The sequence below is a fragment of the Microsporum canis genome, genomic scaffold, assembly GCF_000151145.1.
Source record: "Microsporum canis CBS 113480 supercont1.10 genomic scaffold, whole genome shotgun sequence".
In the NCBI taxonomy this organism is placed as follows: domain Eukaryota; kingdom Fungi; phylum Ascomycota; class Eurotiomycetes; order Onygenales; family Arthrodermataceae; genus Microsporum; species Microsporum canis.
The window spans coordinates 114,938-128,563 of record NW_003299160.1 but is presented as its reverse complement, the minus strand read 5'-3'; the positions used below and the strand labels follow the sequence as shown (position 1 = coordinate 128,563).

The following is a 13,626-nucleotide window of genomic DNA, read 5'->3' as shown; positions in this document are numbered from 1 at the left end:
TTAATTGCCTTCAATTACTATAAATATTCAAAGGAGCTGGCGGGTTCCGTAGTCGTGACTACGACAGCGGCAGAGAAAGGTAATATGCTGTGAAAAGCAGAATGTGCAATCTAGAAGAAGAGTAACATCACCTGTGGGTGACGAAGAGTAAAATGGGCATGCCAATACAACGCGAACTGCTTAACGACCGCTGCCATTATAGAGGAGGCGGCGGGTGGTATCGGGGCCGGGGTTGTGAATCGTAGGCTGGCTGAGCTGCTTAAGACGAAGACAAGCCCGGCTACCCGGAATGCCTTCCTTCGCGATTAGGTAGGCTGCGACACCGCACGCGTGGGGAGCGGCCATCGAAGTTCCAGACATAACCTGGCTTCCACCTCCAGGGCGGGCGGAAAGAATGTTGTGGCCGGGCGCGTAGAGGTCAACTTGTGTATATCATTAGTTGGTGCGTGATTCATTGGATAAAGGGGTTATACATACCGGCTGGGCCCCAGTTAGAAAACGAGGCCTTGCCGTCATCCTCCGTACTGGCAGCAATAGTGCAGACAGATTTTTCGGAGGCTGGGGAATTGTTATTCGAGTTGATCTGTTGTTATATACCGAATCAGAAATGATTTCTTATCCCACTAAATGCCGTTATTATTACCCACATTGTCGTTACCAGCTGAAACCGAAACGAATATTCCAGCCTTGATAGCCTGAGCGGTGGCATGGTTAAGACCAGCACTATATGAGCCTCCAAGGGACATGTTTATAACGGATTTGTGCAGCATGCCATTTTGACGGGCGTTGTTGATGCTCCAGTTGATGCCCGCAATGATTCCACTAGTTGGGCCTTTGCCCTCAGAATTGAGCACTTTGACAGCAATAACCTTGGCCTTCTTTGCGATTCCATAGGTCTTGCCGGCAATTGTTCCAGCAACATGAGTACCGTGCCCTGTTCCGTCAGAATTCTGGTTGTCAACTTGGTTTGAGCCCCAGACGGCACGGCCCCGGAATTCAGCGTGACGAATATCCACACCTGAGTCGACGACATAGGCCCAGACACCAGCGCCGGCGGTGCTATCGAAGACATAGTTGCGCCCTCCCTTGCGGTTGGAGAGGCGGGAGAGTCCCCATGGAGCCTTACGCTGCTGGACGACAACATGCTGGCTGATGATAGCATCTGGTTCGACAAAAGCAACCTTGAGTGTCACTCAGTATCAGCAAGAAGCCACAGCAGATATAAATGGGAAATATACCTTTGGGTCATTAGATATATCCTTGATGGTATCCTTGTCAAAGATTCCGCTATATCCACGCAGATTGTCAAAATCATATGTCTGCTTCACACCCTCGCCGTCAAGGCCACGCCGGGTAATGTTGTGGTGAATGCCAGACACCCAGACACGATGGGAAGCAAAATCCTGCTTCGAGGTATCGTCCTTCATGACAACAATGTAGCCATTGGGAACAACCTCTGCGCCATTGGGGGCGCTCATTATCTGTGCCGCATTGGTGACGGATAAAGCCGCGAGTGAGAGATAAAGTACAGTAAGAAAGCCCATAATGAATGTATAGGGTGAGAAGGGGAAAGAAAAAGAATTAAAAAAGATTGTCAGGACTGAATAAGGGAATGAATAAGCAGCATAATTTGTTGTTGCAGCAGAGCAGCCCAATTTATACTCCCACAAGAGAAACTTGAGGGCGGCCTTCTGCTTCAAAGTATCCGAGGGCTTCTCCTTTTTTTCTCTCTCCCCAATATATGGTATGTTATATGACCAGCCATATAAGTATTTAACGGCTATGCAGGCAGGGGTCCCAGTATTGCAGGCTGCAGGCCAAGGGAGCAAAACCAACACCAAACAGCAAGCATGTGAAGACGAATTTTTTTCCCAACACATTTGCCTGGAAGTTATTCCTCGAAGAAATTCTGCAGGGAAAAAAAAGGGAGCCTCGCATGAGACGAAGGCCACAAACCTATTTGACGTCTTGCAACATCTAGTATTGGCTAGCGCAGATACAGTCAGTTATCCCTCAGCAAGGCATCAATAACACCTATCCCGACAAGCATTGGCGGGCCAAAACTCCAAGACGGGCGGAGAACTGTACGTTTGAGACAAGCCCAGGCGGAAGTTTTCATTATTTTGCTTCCCCCCCTTGGCAGCGGAGAAGAAGGGGGGGGGAAGAAAAAAGAAGAACCAGGCGGGACTGTTGCCCAGAGGCAAAGTCTCCGGAGGAACAGCACTGTCCAGGCTAGTAGAGTCAAACGAGAGGTACCGAGATACCCCGAGTTGTGTCACCATTCTGACCAGGGTTACTTGGAGGCCCTGCACTGTGAGAATGGCCAGAGGATATACCAAATTACTGTCCATTCCTGCATAGAATAGAGCCAACGAGATCGCAATCCATTTCTTCGTCTCAGAACTGCTCCCGATCTGGGGAGGCTAACAGTACCACACCCGCTATATTGGGTATTCCGGAAGCTCCAAGCTGCAATCTTGGAGACACTTGCTGCCATAATAAATCCTTGTTTGGAAAGGACTCTATCCATGAAAATAGAGCCACTCGGCCTTCCTAGTACTTGGAAGCCAGGGTATCAACAACTCTTGCGTTCAGTTGGCACCGATCAGCAGCCTGGCTTCCAGCGGGAGTCAGGGCTGACACATGGTTGTAAACTTAGCAAGTGATTTGAGCTCTGCTAAAGAATAGCTGGTTTGTGGAGAGTAATGTATATGCGCGCCGCACGATGGCTCTCGTTGGACAGAATATTCAAGATTTGCCGAAACTCATCAGCATTACCCCAGTTTTCGTCTGTCCGAAGGATATATAATATGATCTCTATGCCAACTGATATGTATTAGCGAAGTGAGCAAACAAGGGATAAAGATCGCGTACAGAAACCGTCACTCTTAGAGGAGTCGACCCTCGATAGGGATTGTGCACCGCTTCCCTACTCTCTCGTGGAATACTACGTGGGCACTTCCTTTAGCTTAATAAGCAGCTCGATCGCGTTCTTCAAAGCTACCTCATATCAACGACTTCTTCAACTTCAAGGAAAATAAAGAACGATTAAAAAGAGAACAGCGAAGAAGCAAAGTCATAAGTCAACGGTCCCTCCAAAAAAAGAACAATAAACCGGAGTAAATAGCTGCTAAGTCAGTCGATAGACACGGCGTGGCCGAGTCGCAACCATGAAATCCACACACGAAAGGCAGCCTACGAAGGGCAAACGATCCAGAAGAACAAGGTCGACTCTGTCAATCAAAAGCCGCAGCGCTCCAGAACTTCACGTCGCCCTCAGATCCTGCGACTAGACAAGAACGACAGAGCGTGACTTACTGCTTCCAATCGAGCCCTATATGTTGCCATTCCTAAATCTATAAGACGCAAAGCGACCCTAACGATGCTACTTTTCCATGTGGTAGACACTCTTGATTTGGACGAAACACGCCCTCAGTCAATCGTGCAGTGCAATCCCTCGTTCTTAGCGATTGTGTTTGGAGAAACAGCCACCCGGAACAAGGCTGCGGAAAGGATAAGAAAGTCAGGTTTTGAACTCGAAGGAAACGAGCACGGAATTGTTGTACAGAACGTCAGAGAGCCCAGGTCTTCTACTCGCGCGGATAAGAGGGTTAAGATAAACTTGACAGTATACATAGATCTTTGCCAACGACCGGACGTGGCTCTCTGATTCAGCCAACAGGCGTTCATATACAAGAAGTCCTATAAGGAAATCTCCAGAAGCCGTGCCAAGTTATACCGACCTGTGTTCTGCTTCGAGAGGTATCCATTCCACCCACGATTGGACCTGTTCATGGATAGCTGCCTTTGAATATAAAAACACATACCGCCCTGACCAGCCGCCTACAGGAAGGCCGCCGACCTCATCGTCCAGCTCGAGGGCAGCTGTGATGTTATTCCTCGATAGTCTACAGACCAGCAACGTATCTATTTATCTATGTATCTATATTATATCGTATTGTATATAGTCTATCTGTATTTTGGCGATGTGACCAAGAGAAAATCTACCAAAATGTCAACGTCGAACTTCTCGCCAACACAACCGACAGCCACAACGAACAACGAGAGCAACAGATGAATCGACGGCCGCTCGTCGCAGGCGTGACAGCCGCTAGATAGGCCCAGCCAGATAGACGTTCCCACAGCGAGCCTCGATGTCCTCAACCGGCGTGCCGCCGCTGTCTGAGCCGCCCAAGGGAGAGGCAGCCATCTTGCCGCACGAAAAGGTGTTCCCCATCCAGATCGGATCGCAGCTGTTTCGTCTCTCGGGCGCCTCGATCGCATCAGATGGTGAGTCTTCTTCGTCTCCTCTACCGTCTTCTCTGTGGTGGCGTGGGCTGACATTCTTAGAGCACCGTCGTACTTTTCACGCTTCTTCGAAGACCAGCTGCAGAACGGCCAGGACGGCGGCGTGAGGACTCTCTACATCGACCGCGACCCAGAGACCTTCCATGAGATACTCAGACATCTTCAGGGTGCGTTTGGCGTGCTGCTGCTTAGAGAACACGGGAGCTAAATAGCAGGCGGCAGGTTACTACGTACGACCGAAAGACGGCGCCCACTTTGTCAAGCTCTTCGCCGATGCACAGTTCTACAGCCGTATGGCCCTTTACTCTTCGCCTTGCAAGATGTATATATACGTGCAGTGCTGATGATGGATGCATCATAGTGCCCCGGCTGATAGCCCAGCTGTTCGAGTGCGAGATCTTTATACAGATCGGAGACCGCCACTTCCAGATCCCGCGAGACATCTTCTCCAGCCCGGGAGACTCGCCCAACTTCTTCTCTCTCGGCTTTGCCGTCTTCTTCGCCTCGCCGGCGGCGGTATTCCCCGGCCTGGAGCGCGAGGGCCTCCTGCGTCCGCCGTCCATCACGCCGCCCATCGTCAGCAGCCGGTCTGGAGACATATTCGCCGAGCTGCTGCACCTGCTGCGCGGCTATCCCGTCCACATCCGGGACGAGGAGCACCGGGCGTGTCTGCTGCGTGACTGCCGGTACTACCACCTGCGCGGGCTGGAGCAGAAGCTAATCCCCCACAGCATCAGCTACAACCTGGAGCGGCGCCGGTCTGAAATTACCGTGCGTCTGGAGGATGTCCGTCCGTCCGGCGTCACCTTTGTCCACGATGGGCCGTCGAGCGGCACCAGTAACGATAGCAATAACAGCAATGGAGGGGGAAGCACTGGCGGATGGGTGCATTATGCCCGGCCGTTTGTGGACGAGGACCACTGCGAGCTGATCATCGAGATCGGTGGAGGCAGCACCCTGGTTGACCTGGCCTCGATGCGAGCAGAACTGCACGGACTGACCAAGGCCCGGGTCAACAGCCTCTGCCAGGTGGTTGCCAACAAGATGAACCTGCCCACGAACGCACCGCTGGGCCTGCTCATGATGTCCGGTAACAAGGACGGCAGCACCACTGCCGGCAACTCTGCCCTGAGCGGAGACCGGATCAAGATACACATCGACGCAAGCACCGATATCACTCTCGACGGCGAGCCTTTCCCCAGCCATGCCAGCCAGGACAGCAGCAACATCAACAGCAACAACAATAACATCTGCAGCAGCAGCAACAACAACATCATCAGCACGTTCCAACAGACGAACGATGCTCCCGGGAGGATGGAGGTACCGCCAGCCTACGCTGGCGCTTCCCACACGCCCGTCGAAGGCAACATCTCGCCGCTGACCCCGTCCGCGCTCTACTCCCGGCTGCAGGCGCCGACGGCGGTCCAGCCGAACCAGCAGCTGCCTCGCAAGCGCCGCAGGGTCGATGGCAGCGAGAGGAGCCGCCAGTGGGTTGTCGACAAGGGCCAATGGCGCCTGCGAGTCCATCCGCTGCCTCCCTCCGACCCCAACGCCGGCAAGATGGAGGCCATCTTCGTTGCCGTCAAGCTCGAAGCTCACTCCAGCCAGCGGGCACGCAACGCCCGGCGAGCCTTCATCTCTTAGCCTGCATCTACCATTTATTCAGCTTCTTTATATAAAATATTTACTGTTTACTTCTCTATCAATCTATGATGTAATTTTGATATTGCTTTTTTAAGTCTGGGGTGCGTATACATGTTACCTCGTACTGTCATTACACACTTGCGTGTGGGGATGTATCCTATCTATGCCGGTACTGTCATGTAATTCCTGTTCCGTACCATACACAGTCTGGGGAATAATACGAGCTTTTTTCTCCCTTTTCACATCAAGAAACACAGCAAGGAAGAAGCAGAGGAAGAAGAAGAAGAAGAAGAAGAAGAAACAGAAGAAGAAACAGAAAAAGGCGAAGACAGCTCCATGCAAGTTCCCACCGACAGTGCTGGCGCAGGCTCTCCTCCAGATGGGAATCCGTCACCCGCCAGCTCGGCCTCAGCGACGCCCACCAACAACTCGCCCTCGTCGCCGCGATTGATGAACGCTCAGCTGCAGCAGATCCAAAGCCAGTCGCGCCAGCTGCGGCCGCCCAAGTCACCTCTGTACGTCCCCGCAGCGCTGCGTCGAACCGAGCGGGCGCCCAAGCCGTCGCCTCTCACGCCGCCTCGCAGCGTCCACGGCTCTGTCGACGGGCTGGATACCACGACGGCACCGACTGAGCCGCTGTCCCGCCGGTCGACCGTCGACAGCACTCGCAGCGGCGTCAGCAGGCTTGCCCAGGATGAGTGGCTGCGGGATCAGAACCTGGGCGAGGTCACCGGCTCTCCCACCAGGGAGCACTGGAAGGTATATCTATATATATATATACACACATTCGTCTGTTGATACTGACTGTGGCAGGCCGACTCGGCGTCTCCCTCGTGCGACTCGCCGGTGTGCAAGTCGTTCTTTGGCATCTTCGTCCGCCGCCATCACTGCCGGCACTGCGGCCATGTCTTTTGCTCCTCACACACGCCCTACACCATCCCGCTCGACCAGAACGCCAGATTCCACCCAGACGGCATCCCCTCGCGCAGTTGTGACCTCTGCTGGGCGGCCTACCGCCGCTGGGAGCAGGCTCGTACCGACAAGCTCAACCAGATCCAGCACAACCTGCTCGCCAACCTGGACGCTCCCGAACGCAGCCGGGGGTGGGCCATCGAGGCAGACCGGCTCAGCGTCGGAGACGCTGGCTCTCCCTCCATCGAGCACCAGGACGGTATGATTGCCAGCAGTGTTCCCAGAGACTGGAGCTGGAGCACCTTCTAGCCATCTATCGTCCTCGTTCCTCTCTATTTTCTCTCTTTGTTTACTCGATTTTTGATACCCCTTGCTGAGGTTTCCAACAGAAACAAATAAAAAGCCAGGCTCAATTCACCCAGTGTAGCCATATTTCACGCTCGTTAGGGCCGTCTGCTTCTTTCTCTCTCGTTACTCTCCTCACGGCTTCCATCCAGGATATGACTATGTGTTTGTTTAGCCCCTTGCTTTGGTTTTAACGGCTGTCTGAACGAGGTTCCCCGGTCCTCCGCATGCATATAGATTTTCTCTCTGTTTTTATCATTTCATCTTTCTGTGTCTTTTACAAGGGCCATCTCCGGTGTTGGAGTTCCAAGCAATCTTTCCGTTTAGCCTCTAAATCTATGCCACCCCGTAGACGCTGTTGAGACAGTAAGAGACCGTAGAACATTCACAGCTTCTTCCACATCCCAACGTGAGGAATGCCTTCTTCCACCCACCGTCCCATGCTCTCGTCGGTCTTGAATCCCAGACGAGCGTACATCGCCTCGACGTCCGTCTGCGCATGTATCAGCACCAGGCCGTCCCATCCAGCCCCGACCTCCACCGCATGCTCCGCCGCCCATCCCAGCGCCGTGTCGACCAGCAGCCGCGCGAGTCCCTTGCCTCGATACGCTGGAAGAACAGCAAGCCGGCCGATCTTGATAAACGGTCTTCTCTCATGCTCTTCTTCTTCTTCCCCTCCTTCTCCACCTTCATGCTGATGGCCCTCATGGGGAGGCGGGACAAGACGCACAACGCCTACTGGCACTCTACCTGGACCAGCGTATGCGACCCAGTGCCAGCTACGCTCGTCGTCGGCGTCGACTTCGTTCTCTGCCGCACACCGCTGCTCGTCGACGAAGACTGCTATCCGGACATGAAGGCCGTCGCGGAAGATGGAGTGTTTGCGCTGCTGCTGGTCAGCTCGAGCGATCCGAGGGCCCGGTGGCTGCATCGCGAGAGTAAACGAGTCGTCTGCACTCATTTTGGGTATGAGGATATCTGGCCGCAGAGATAAATAGTAGAATGTAAAAGTAGTGATATATAGAAGTTGGCCGGAGCGTGGAAGATGGCCAGCATATAAGATGTTGTCTCCGTAAGTGCTTGTCAGAATCTGCCATTCAAAAAGGCGAGCCCGCACTAATTGGCAGCAGAGAGACTTGTTATATTTGACAGTACTTTATTCGTGTTTTCTGTAAACGCTGGAAAAATATTGTCTTCATGCAAGGCTGTTATATATTTCAACAGGGGAGGAAGAGACATTAAATATACAAGCAGCATCCTAGCTAGAGCTGAACCCTTCCCAGGCCTCATCGTCACATCCTTCTTCCTCTTCTTCATTCTCATCCCTCTCTTCTTCTCCTGCATCACGTACAAAGATAGCTACAAAGAAGCCCCCCGTTCCCTCATCTCCCGTAGGCCAACAACGAATACAAGCTTCTGCCTCTTCAGCGGATAGTGATGGCCCGCTGTCTGAGGCGCTGGGAGGCGACTGCATGCCACGGTGATGCCACTTTTGAAGTCCCTTTGCCTGCTCCGTTCTCGGCTCGAGTCTCCAGCCACGGCGCCGGGCAGCAGACGATGCCAGCACGCGCGCAACGACGCCTTCATTCTCCTCCTGGTGGATCGAGCAGGTACTGTACGTGACCCTGGTTGCTGCAGGGAATCCAAAGGCATGCTCGACGATCTGGCTCTGGAGGTTAGCAAGTTTGGCTAGGCGTGCGCTCTCGTCAGCGCCGTCCGGCGGAGAGGCGGCGGAAGAGGGAGCTGGGGGGCTTTCTCGCTTTCTCTTCCGGTTCTTTGACCCCTTGCTGCTACGTGTAGACCCAAGTTCGGACTTTGACTTAGGCAGGATGAGCTGGGGAACATCCTCACGCTTAGTGATCCCACTTCCAGAACAGCTGGGATCCAGCAGGAGGCCAGTAACTTGCCGAAACCGCCTGTCTTCCGGGTCCAGTGCCAGAAAGTCCTGTCCCGGCAAGACCGTCACCCTCTCCCCCACGCCGGCCTTCTTCACCATTTCCTGCAGGATCTTGGATCGAGAGGGAGATGCATCCAGTGAGAATACTCGACTCCTCTGTGGGACCCTTGAAGAAGATAACAAGGAGGCCAGGTGGGTAGTCTTGTTTCCTGGAGCGGCACAGCCATCGACGAGGTCCCCTTCCCACCGGCCTGGATGGTCGCCAAGGAGTAGATAGGCGGGGAAACAGGATGCCTTGTCCTGGAGTATAAGCCGTCCCTCTTTGTAGGAAAGAGTAGAAGTAATGTCGATGTCTCGGTCGACGGCCAGGAGGTCAGGAACATGTTCATCCAAGCAGTATTTCTTCTGGCCCGCAGCCGCAGCAAGCTCAGATAGGGAGTCAACAGCCGTATAAGAAGCAAATGTGCTCTCTAACTCCTGCATCAACGTCGTGAGCGCATTGTTTATGCGTATCCACCTCGGCGAGAAGACCTGGGCCGCTTGTTGGTCTTGTAGCAGCCGCTTCTTCAGCCCCTCCTTCGACGCGCATCCTCGACGAACCCGCAGCCTTGTGAGCTCTGCATTGAGACGAGACTTGTGGCGCTCAACAGCCAGACGCAGAGGGTGGTTTGAGGGCGCTGCGATGCCTCGCTTCGAGAGCAGAAAGTCGTGTACGAGAAGAAGCGACAGGATGGGCGTGAGCTGCTTCACATCACCTTGTTCCACCACGTTAGCCCTCCTGCTCTATATCAAAGTGACTGCTACGTAGATAATAAGGCCTCCTGGCTGACCTTTGGTTCGTGGGCTAGGATGCCCGCTGTGTCTATAACCTCCTTGATGCAAGCGTTGTACTTTGCGACCTCGACTATCAGGGCGTAAATCTGAGCCGGAGGAGATTTCCACTTGCCATTGTACACTCTCGACTTGAGAGAGCCAGCGTTCGATGGGCCGCTGAGAACTGACACGGCATCAAAGTAGAGCGACATCTCCTTTATATTCTTGATGATGATAATAATAATAAGAATAACAATTTGATATAATTTTTTAGAGCATCAAAACAACTAGCCGCCGCTTATGCGCTTCTAGCGTCTAAAGACGCCAAGACCATTAAAAAAAACATCGACCGCAAGACGTCAGAGACGAAGAAAGACGAAAGACGACGAGAGCAAAGACAAAGAGCAAAACCATGGCCGGCCCGTCGAGTGAGTGATATTCTATCTGTTTTGAGACTAGTTGGCTGACCCAATGCTAGATATTCATCTTGACCCTGCGCTGCAGAAGTACTATGGTGAGCACTCGCCACGGCGGCTTGAACATCTCCAGTGACCTCGAAGTTGGCCTGCGGGTTGTTTTACTGCGACATATATGCTGACCCTTCCCTCCAGACACGCACAAGAACCGCTACAAGTATTTCAGGTGGACGCCTCGCACCGCCTGGATCTCCTTCTGCTACATGGCCGTCGTTCCCGGGATCATAGGCTATATTGCATACAAGACAGACGTGAGTGGCTGCGAAACAGCTTGGGCTACTGTTCCTTATTGTATATAGAAAATACGAGGCTAACTTATATTGGTTGCAGGGTAAATATGACTTCAGAGGGAAACGAAGAGGCGACACAATAGCGGAATGGTGAGCCGGTTGATGAGCATGCATCGTGACGGCGGGGTTATCTGCACATTGTTATCCCGCATGTACTTTCGGGCGGGTAGCAAACAGACCAGTCCAGCGTCCCGGTACTGTTCTGCCATTAGCTTTATCTAACAGCTTTCGACTGTCCTGTGCTGGGCAGGATCGCGTCTGTACAATACATAAACATTGATATCCAACCAGAGTAGTATGGGAATTTTGTCTTCCTCTTCCACTTTTGGATGAAGCACTCCATATATACCGTTATCAACTGCCAGTCATTAACATTGCGACTCTACCGGCCATTATCCTTGCCATGCCTGTGATTGAAGAGATACGCATGTTGTCGATTCGTAGTCATAAATTCGCATTATCTTGCATGAATGTTACGTTATAACCTCATTTGCTAGAGAAGTAAGCATAGACAGCATTTCGATCAGTATGACCGCCCCCCATCCCTTGCTCCTCGGCCGTAGGCACGCCCGCCAGCATCCGGTATTCTCTCACCGCGCCTCCACTCTCCGCTGGGGACGCTTGCCGGGTTCGGACCAGACATGCCGCCGCTCCTCGCAGAAGAGCCTGGGCCGTGTCTAGATCTTGATGAAAAGCTGGCGTCCCGCGAGAATGGTCCTCCTCCAAAGGCTCTCATGCCTCCTCCTATCGAGGAACTAGGCGGTCCTCGAGACGGCAATGAAGGCGCCACGGAGCCATCAGCGAGCGGTGGTAGGATGGCACAGTCAATGTAGTCGCCTATGACGAACCGAGCGTCGTGCAGCACCTTATCCGCCTCGTCTCCACCAAGTGATATCCCTTCACTCGTGCCTTCGCCGGCACCACCGCCACTCTGACCTTTCTTGGGCCTCACAATCACGCTCCCGATGTCCTTGCTTGTGTATTTTCCACGCCCGTCTCCACCATCTCCCGGTCTGGCCCCAGCCTGGCTTCTTGTGTCAGGGTAGACTAACCGGAAGCTCAGTCTTGTTCCCACAGCCGGATCAGGAAGTAATGTCGGTAATGTCGACGTGAGTAGGTGCGCAAGCTCACGGAGGGAGCATGACTGCCAGGTGTATATCTGGAGATGGGGGGGAAGCGGAGCGCCGGCGGCAGTCGAAGTCTCTAGCGTAGACGGCACAGAAGGAACAGTAAAGTCTGACAGTGAATGGAACGAGTTCTGACGGTAGAATAGCTTCAGGTGGAAAGGAGTCGTCTTCTCGCGATCAATCGAGAGGGCTTCATCTACCGAAGCCATGGTTCCAGGATCTGGCTGATGTATCTATAGCCCGGCAACCTTGCGCCAGCGTGGTAGACACTCGTCGGAATTATTCAACCTCGCAACTATACTATGTCCCTTCCGACGATGCTACCAGCGTCGTTCTTAATATGTAGCCGGGACAAGAGAACGACGCGGTCGATATAGGCTGGCAGGGCTGTTAGCAGCTGTCCACGATCGGTGAAGCCGGATTATATATACATACGAGGTAAATCAGTAACAGCTGAGGGCGTATCAGACCTCTAGAGGCATAACTAAGTCGAGTCTGCAGAGTTGGTTTCGATCTTTAATGCATGGCAGTTTAGTTATGGCTTATGGCTGGAAAAAAAAAAAAAAAGAAGCTCGCCGCAGCCAAAAACGACCAACGACCACCAACAACCAAACACTCAAGTTGACATATACACAAGCAAGCACTTCATTTGGGCTGATACCAGACACTACGCCATGGACTTCGCCTCTCTTATGTCCAAGGAGATATCCAAGGCCAAGCCAGACGCCTCGGAGAAGAAGTACACCAAACGGTCAGACATCGAGGCAGCGCGTGTTGCAGCCTACAATGCAGAGCATGAGAAAGTACAGCGAGAACGAGAAGAGCGAGCTAAGCTGAAACGGAAACGAGACGAAGAAGAAGCAGAGCAGAACCGCCGGCGAGAGGAGAAACGAAGGCGGCTGGCCGAAGAGTCAAAGGCACGACGAGAGGCTGAGCAGGAGGAGAGAGAAAGGGAGCGCCGCAAACGCCTGGGACTGACCGAAGAACCCAGCAGCGAGAAGGACGAGACTGCTGCTGAGGCCGGTGGAGACCTGGACGACGACGAGCTGATCGCTAAACTGCGAGGGCTGGGGGAGCCGGCGCGGGTCTTTGGAGAGAGCCACAGGGGAAGACTGAAGAGATACAGACGTCTCGTTGAGCAAGCGTCCAACCCTCAGAAGAAGCTCACTGATGGGCCGATTCCCACCACCTTAGAGCTGGTGCCCGAGTCAGAGATGAAGGTTCCAGACAAACTGCCGGCGGACGAGGAAGGGAAACGGTATCTGTTCAGGCAGCTGGCTTCATACTTCACCCTCGTCCTCCGGGAGTGGGAGGTTGCCCTGGCACAGCGAGACAGCGCCGTCAAGCAGACATTCCAGGGGAAACAGGCTTACAATGCCATGGTGCAGTCGCGAGAGAACATGCGTCCTCTGTTCAAGAAGTTCGAGAATGGAGATATAGAGGATGGCATCCTTGAGCCTGTCGTCGACATCGTGCGGAATGCCCAAAACCGTCGATATGTCGATGCCAACGACGGATATCTTACTTTGAGCATCGGAAAAGCGTACGTATGCCTGTTGTTAGCTTCACTTCTGTCTGCTACCTGTCTTTAACTGACCATTTCTGCATCTAGGGCCTGGCCTATTGGCGTTACTATGGTTGGTATCCACGAACGATCTGCTCGGGAGAAGCTCCATGAAGGAGGCAAAGGGCAGGCTCATATCATGAGCGATGAGATTACGCGCAAGTTTCTCCAGAGCATAAAACGATGTCTGACCTTTGCTCAGGTCCGATGGCCGCCGGATGACCAGCTCCAGCTCATGGGATGATGTCTA

General features: G+C 53.2%; 9 protein-coding genes across 9 annotated transcripts; 5 read left to right on the top strand and 4 right to left on the bottom strand.

Annotated features, from left to right (window-relative positions):
• Positions 1 to 180: 180 nt before the first annotated feature.
• MCYG_08753 (secreted serine protease) lies at positions 181 to 1,544 on the bottom strand (the record flags this gene model as incomplete). The annotated part of the gene is made up of 4 exons (XM_002842567.1): positions 181 to 422; positions 478 to 583; positions 648 to 1,181; positions 1,239 to 1,544. 4 exons carry the CDS (start codon positions 1,542 to 1,544, stop codon positions 181 to 183), a joined length of 1,188 nt encoding a protein of 395 aa, XP_002842613.1.
• A 202-nt stretch (positions 1,545 to 1,746) lies between these two features.
• On the top strand, positions 1,747 to 2,366 carry MCYG_08752 (uncharacterized protein; the record flags this gene model as incomplete). The annotated part of the gene is made up of 2 exons (XM_002842566.1): positions 1,747 to 1,890; positions 1,992 to 2,366. The coding sequence occupies 2 exons, from the start codon at positions 1,747 to 1,749 to the stop codon at positions 2,364 to 2,366; spliced, it is 519 nt and encodes a 172-aa protein (XP_002842612.1).
• A 1,788-nt stretch (positions 2,367 to 4,154) lies between these two features.
• MCYG_08751 (conserved hypothetical protein) lies at positions 4,155 to 5,952 on the top strand (the record flags this gene model as incomplete). The annotated part of the gene is made up of 4 exons (XM_002842565.1): positions 4,155 to 4,290; positions 4,353 to 4,475; positions 4,531 to 4,599; positions 4,670 to 5,952. The coding sequence occupies 4 exons, from the start codon at positions 4,155 to 4,157 to the stop codon at positions 5,950 to 5,952; spliced, it is 1,611 nt and encodes a 536-aa protein (XP_002842611.1).
• Positions 5,953 to 6,288: 336 nt separating this feature from the next.
• Positions 6,289 to 7,173, top strand: MCYG_08750 (conserved hypothetical protein; the record flags this gene model as incomplete). Its single annotated transcript, XM_002842564.1, has 2 exons — positions 6,289 to 6,711; positions 6,766 to 7,173. 2 exons carry the CDS (start codon positions 6,289 to 6,291, stop codon positions 7,171 to 7,173), a joined length of 831 nt encoding a protein of 276 aa, XP_002842610.1.
• A 421-nt stretch (positions 7,174 to 7,594) lies between these two features.
• MCYG_08749 (conserved hypothetical protein) lies at positions 7,595 to 8,170 on the bottom strand (the record flags this gene model as incomplete). Its single annotated transcript, XM_002842563.1, has 1 exon — positions 7,595 to 8,170. One exon carries the CDS (start codon positions 8,168 to 8,170, stop codon positions 7,595 to 7,597), a length of 576 nt encoding a protein of 191 aa, XP_002842609.1.
• A 297-nt stretch (positions 8,171 to 8,467) lies between these two features.
• On the bottom strand, positions 8,468 to 10,131 carry MCYG_08748 (NOL1/NOP2/Sun domain family protein; the record flags this gene model as incomplete). The annotated part of the gene is made up of 2 exons (XM_002842562.1): positions 8,468 to 9,889; positions 9,937 to 10,131. The coding sequence occupies 2 exons, from the start codon at positions 10,129 to 10,131 to the stop codon at positions 8,468 to 8,470; spliced, it is 1,617 nt and encodes a 538-aa protein (XP_002842608.1).
• Positions 10,132 to 10,331: 200 nt separating this feature from the next.
• MCYG_08747 (NADH:ubiquinone oxidoreductase 6.6kD subunit) lies at positions 10,332 to 10,779 on the top strand (the record flags this gene model as incomplete). The annotated part of the gene is made up of 4 exons (XM_002842561.1): positions 10,332 to 10,347; positions 10,398 to 10,433; positions 10,531 to 10,646; positions 10,726 to 10,779. 4 exons carry the CDS (start codon positions 10,332 to 10,334, stop codon positions 10,777 to 10,779), a joined length of 222 nt encoding a protein of 73 aa, XP_002842607.1.
• Positions 10,780 to 11,208: 429 nt separating this feature from the next.
• MCYG_08746 (conserved hypothetical protein) lies at positions 11,209 to 12,021 on the bottom strand (the record flags this gene model as incomplete). The annotated part of the gene is made up of 1 exon (XM_002842560.1): positions 11,209 to 12,021. One exon carries the CDS (start codon positions 12,019 to 12,021, stop codon positions 11,209 to 11,211), a length of 813 nt encoding a protein of 270 aa, XP_002842606.1.
• A 465-nt stretch (positions 12,022 to 12,486) lies between these two features.
• Positions 12,487 to 13,620, top strand: MCYG_08745 (pre-mRNA-splicing factor 18; the record flags this gene model as incomplete). The annotated part of the gene is made up of 2 exons (XM_002842559.1): positions 12,487 to 13,355; positions 13,425 to 13,620. 2 exons carry the CDS (start codon positions 12,487 to 12,489, stop codon positions 13,618 to 13,620), a joined length of 1,065 nt encoding a protein of 354 aa, XP_002842605.1.
• Between the last annotated feature and the right edge of the window lie 6 nt (positions 13,621 to 13,626).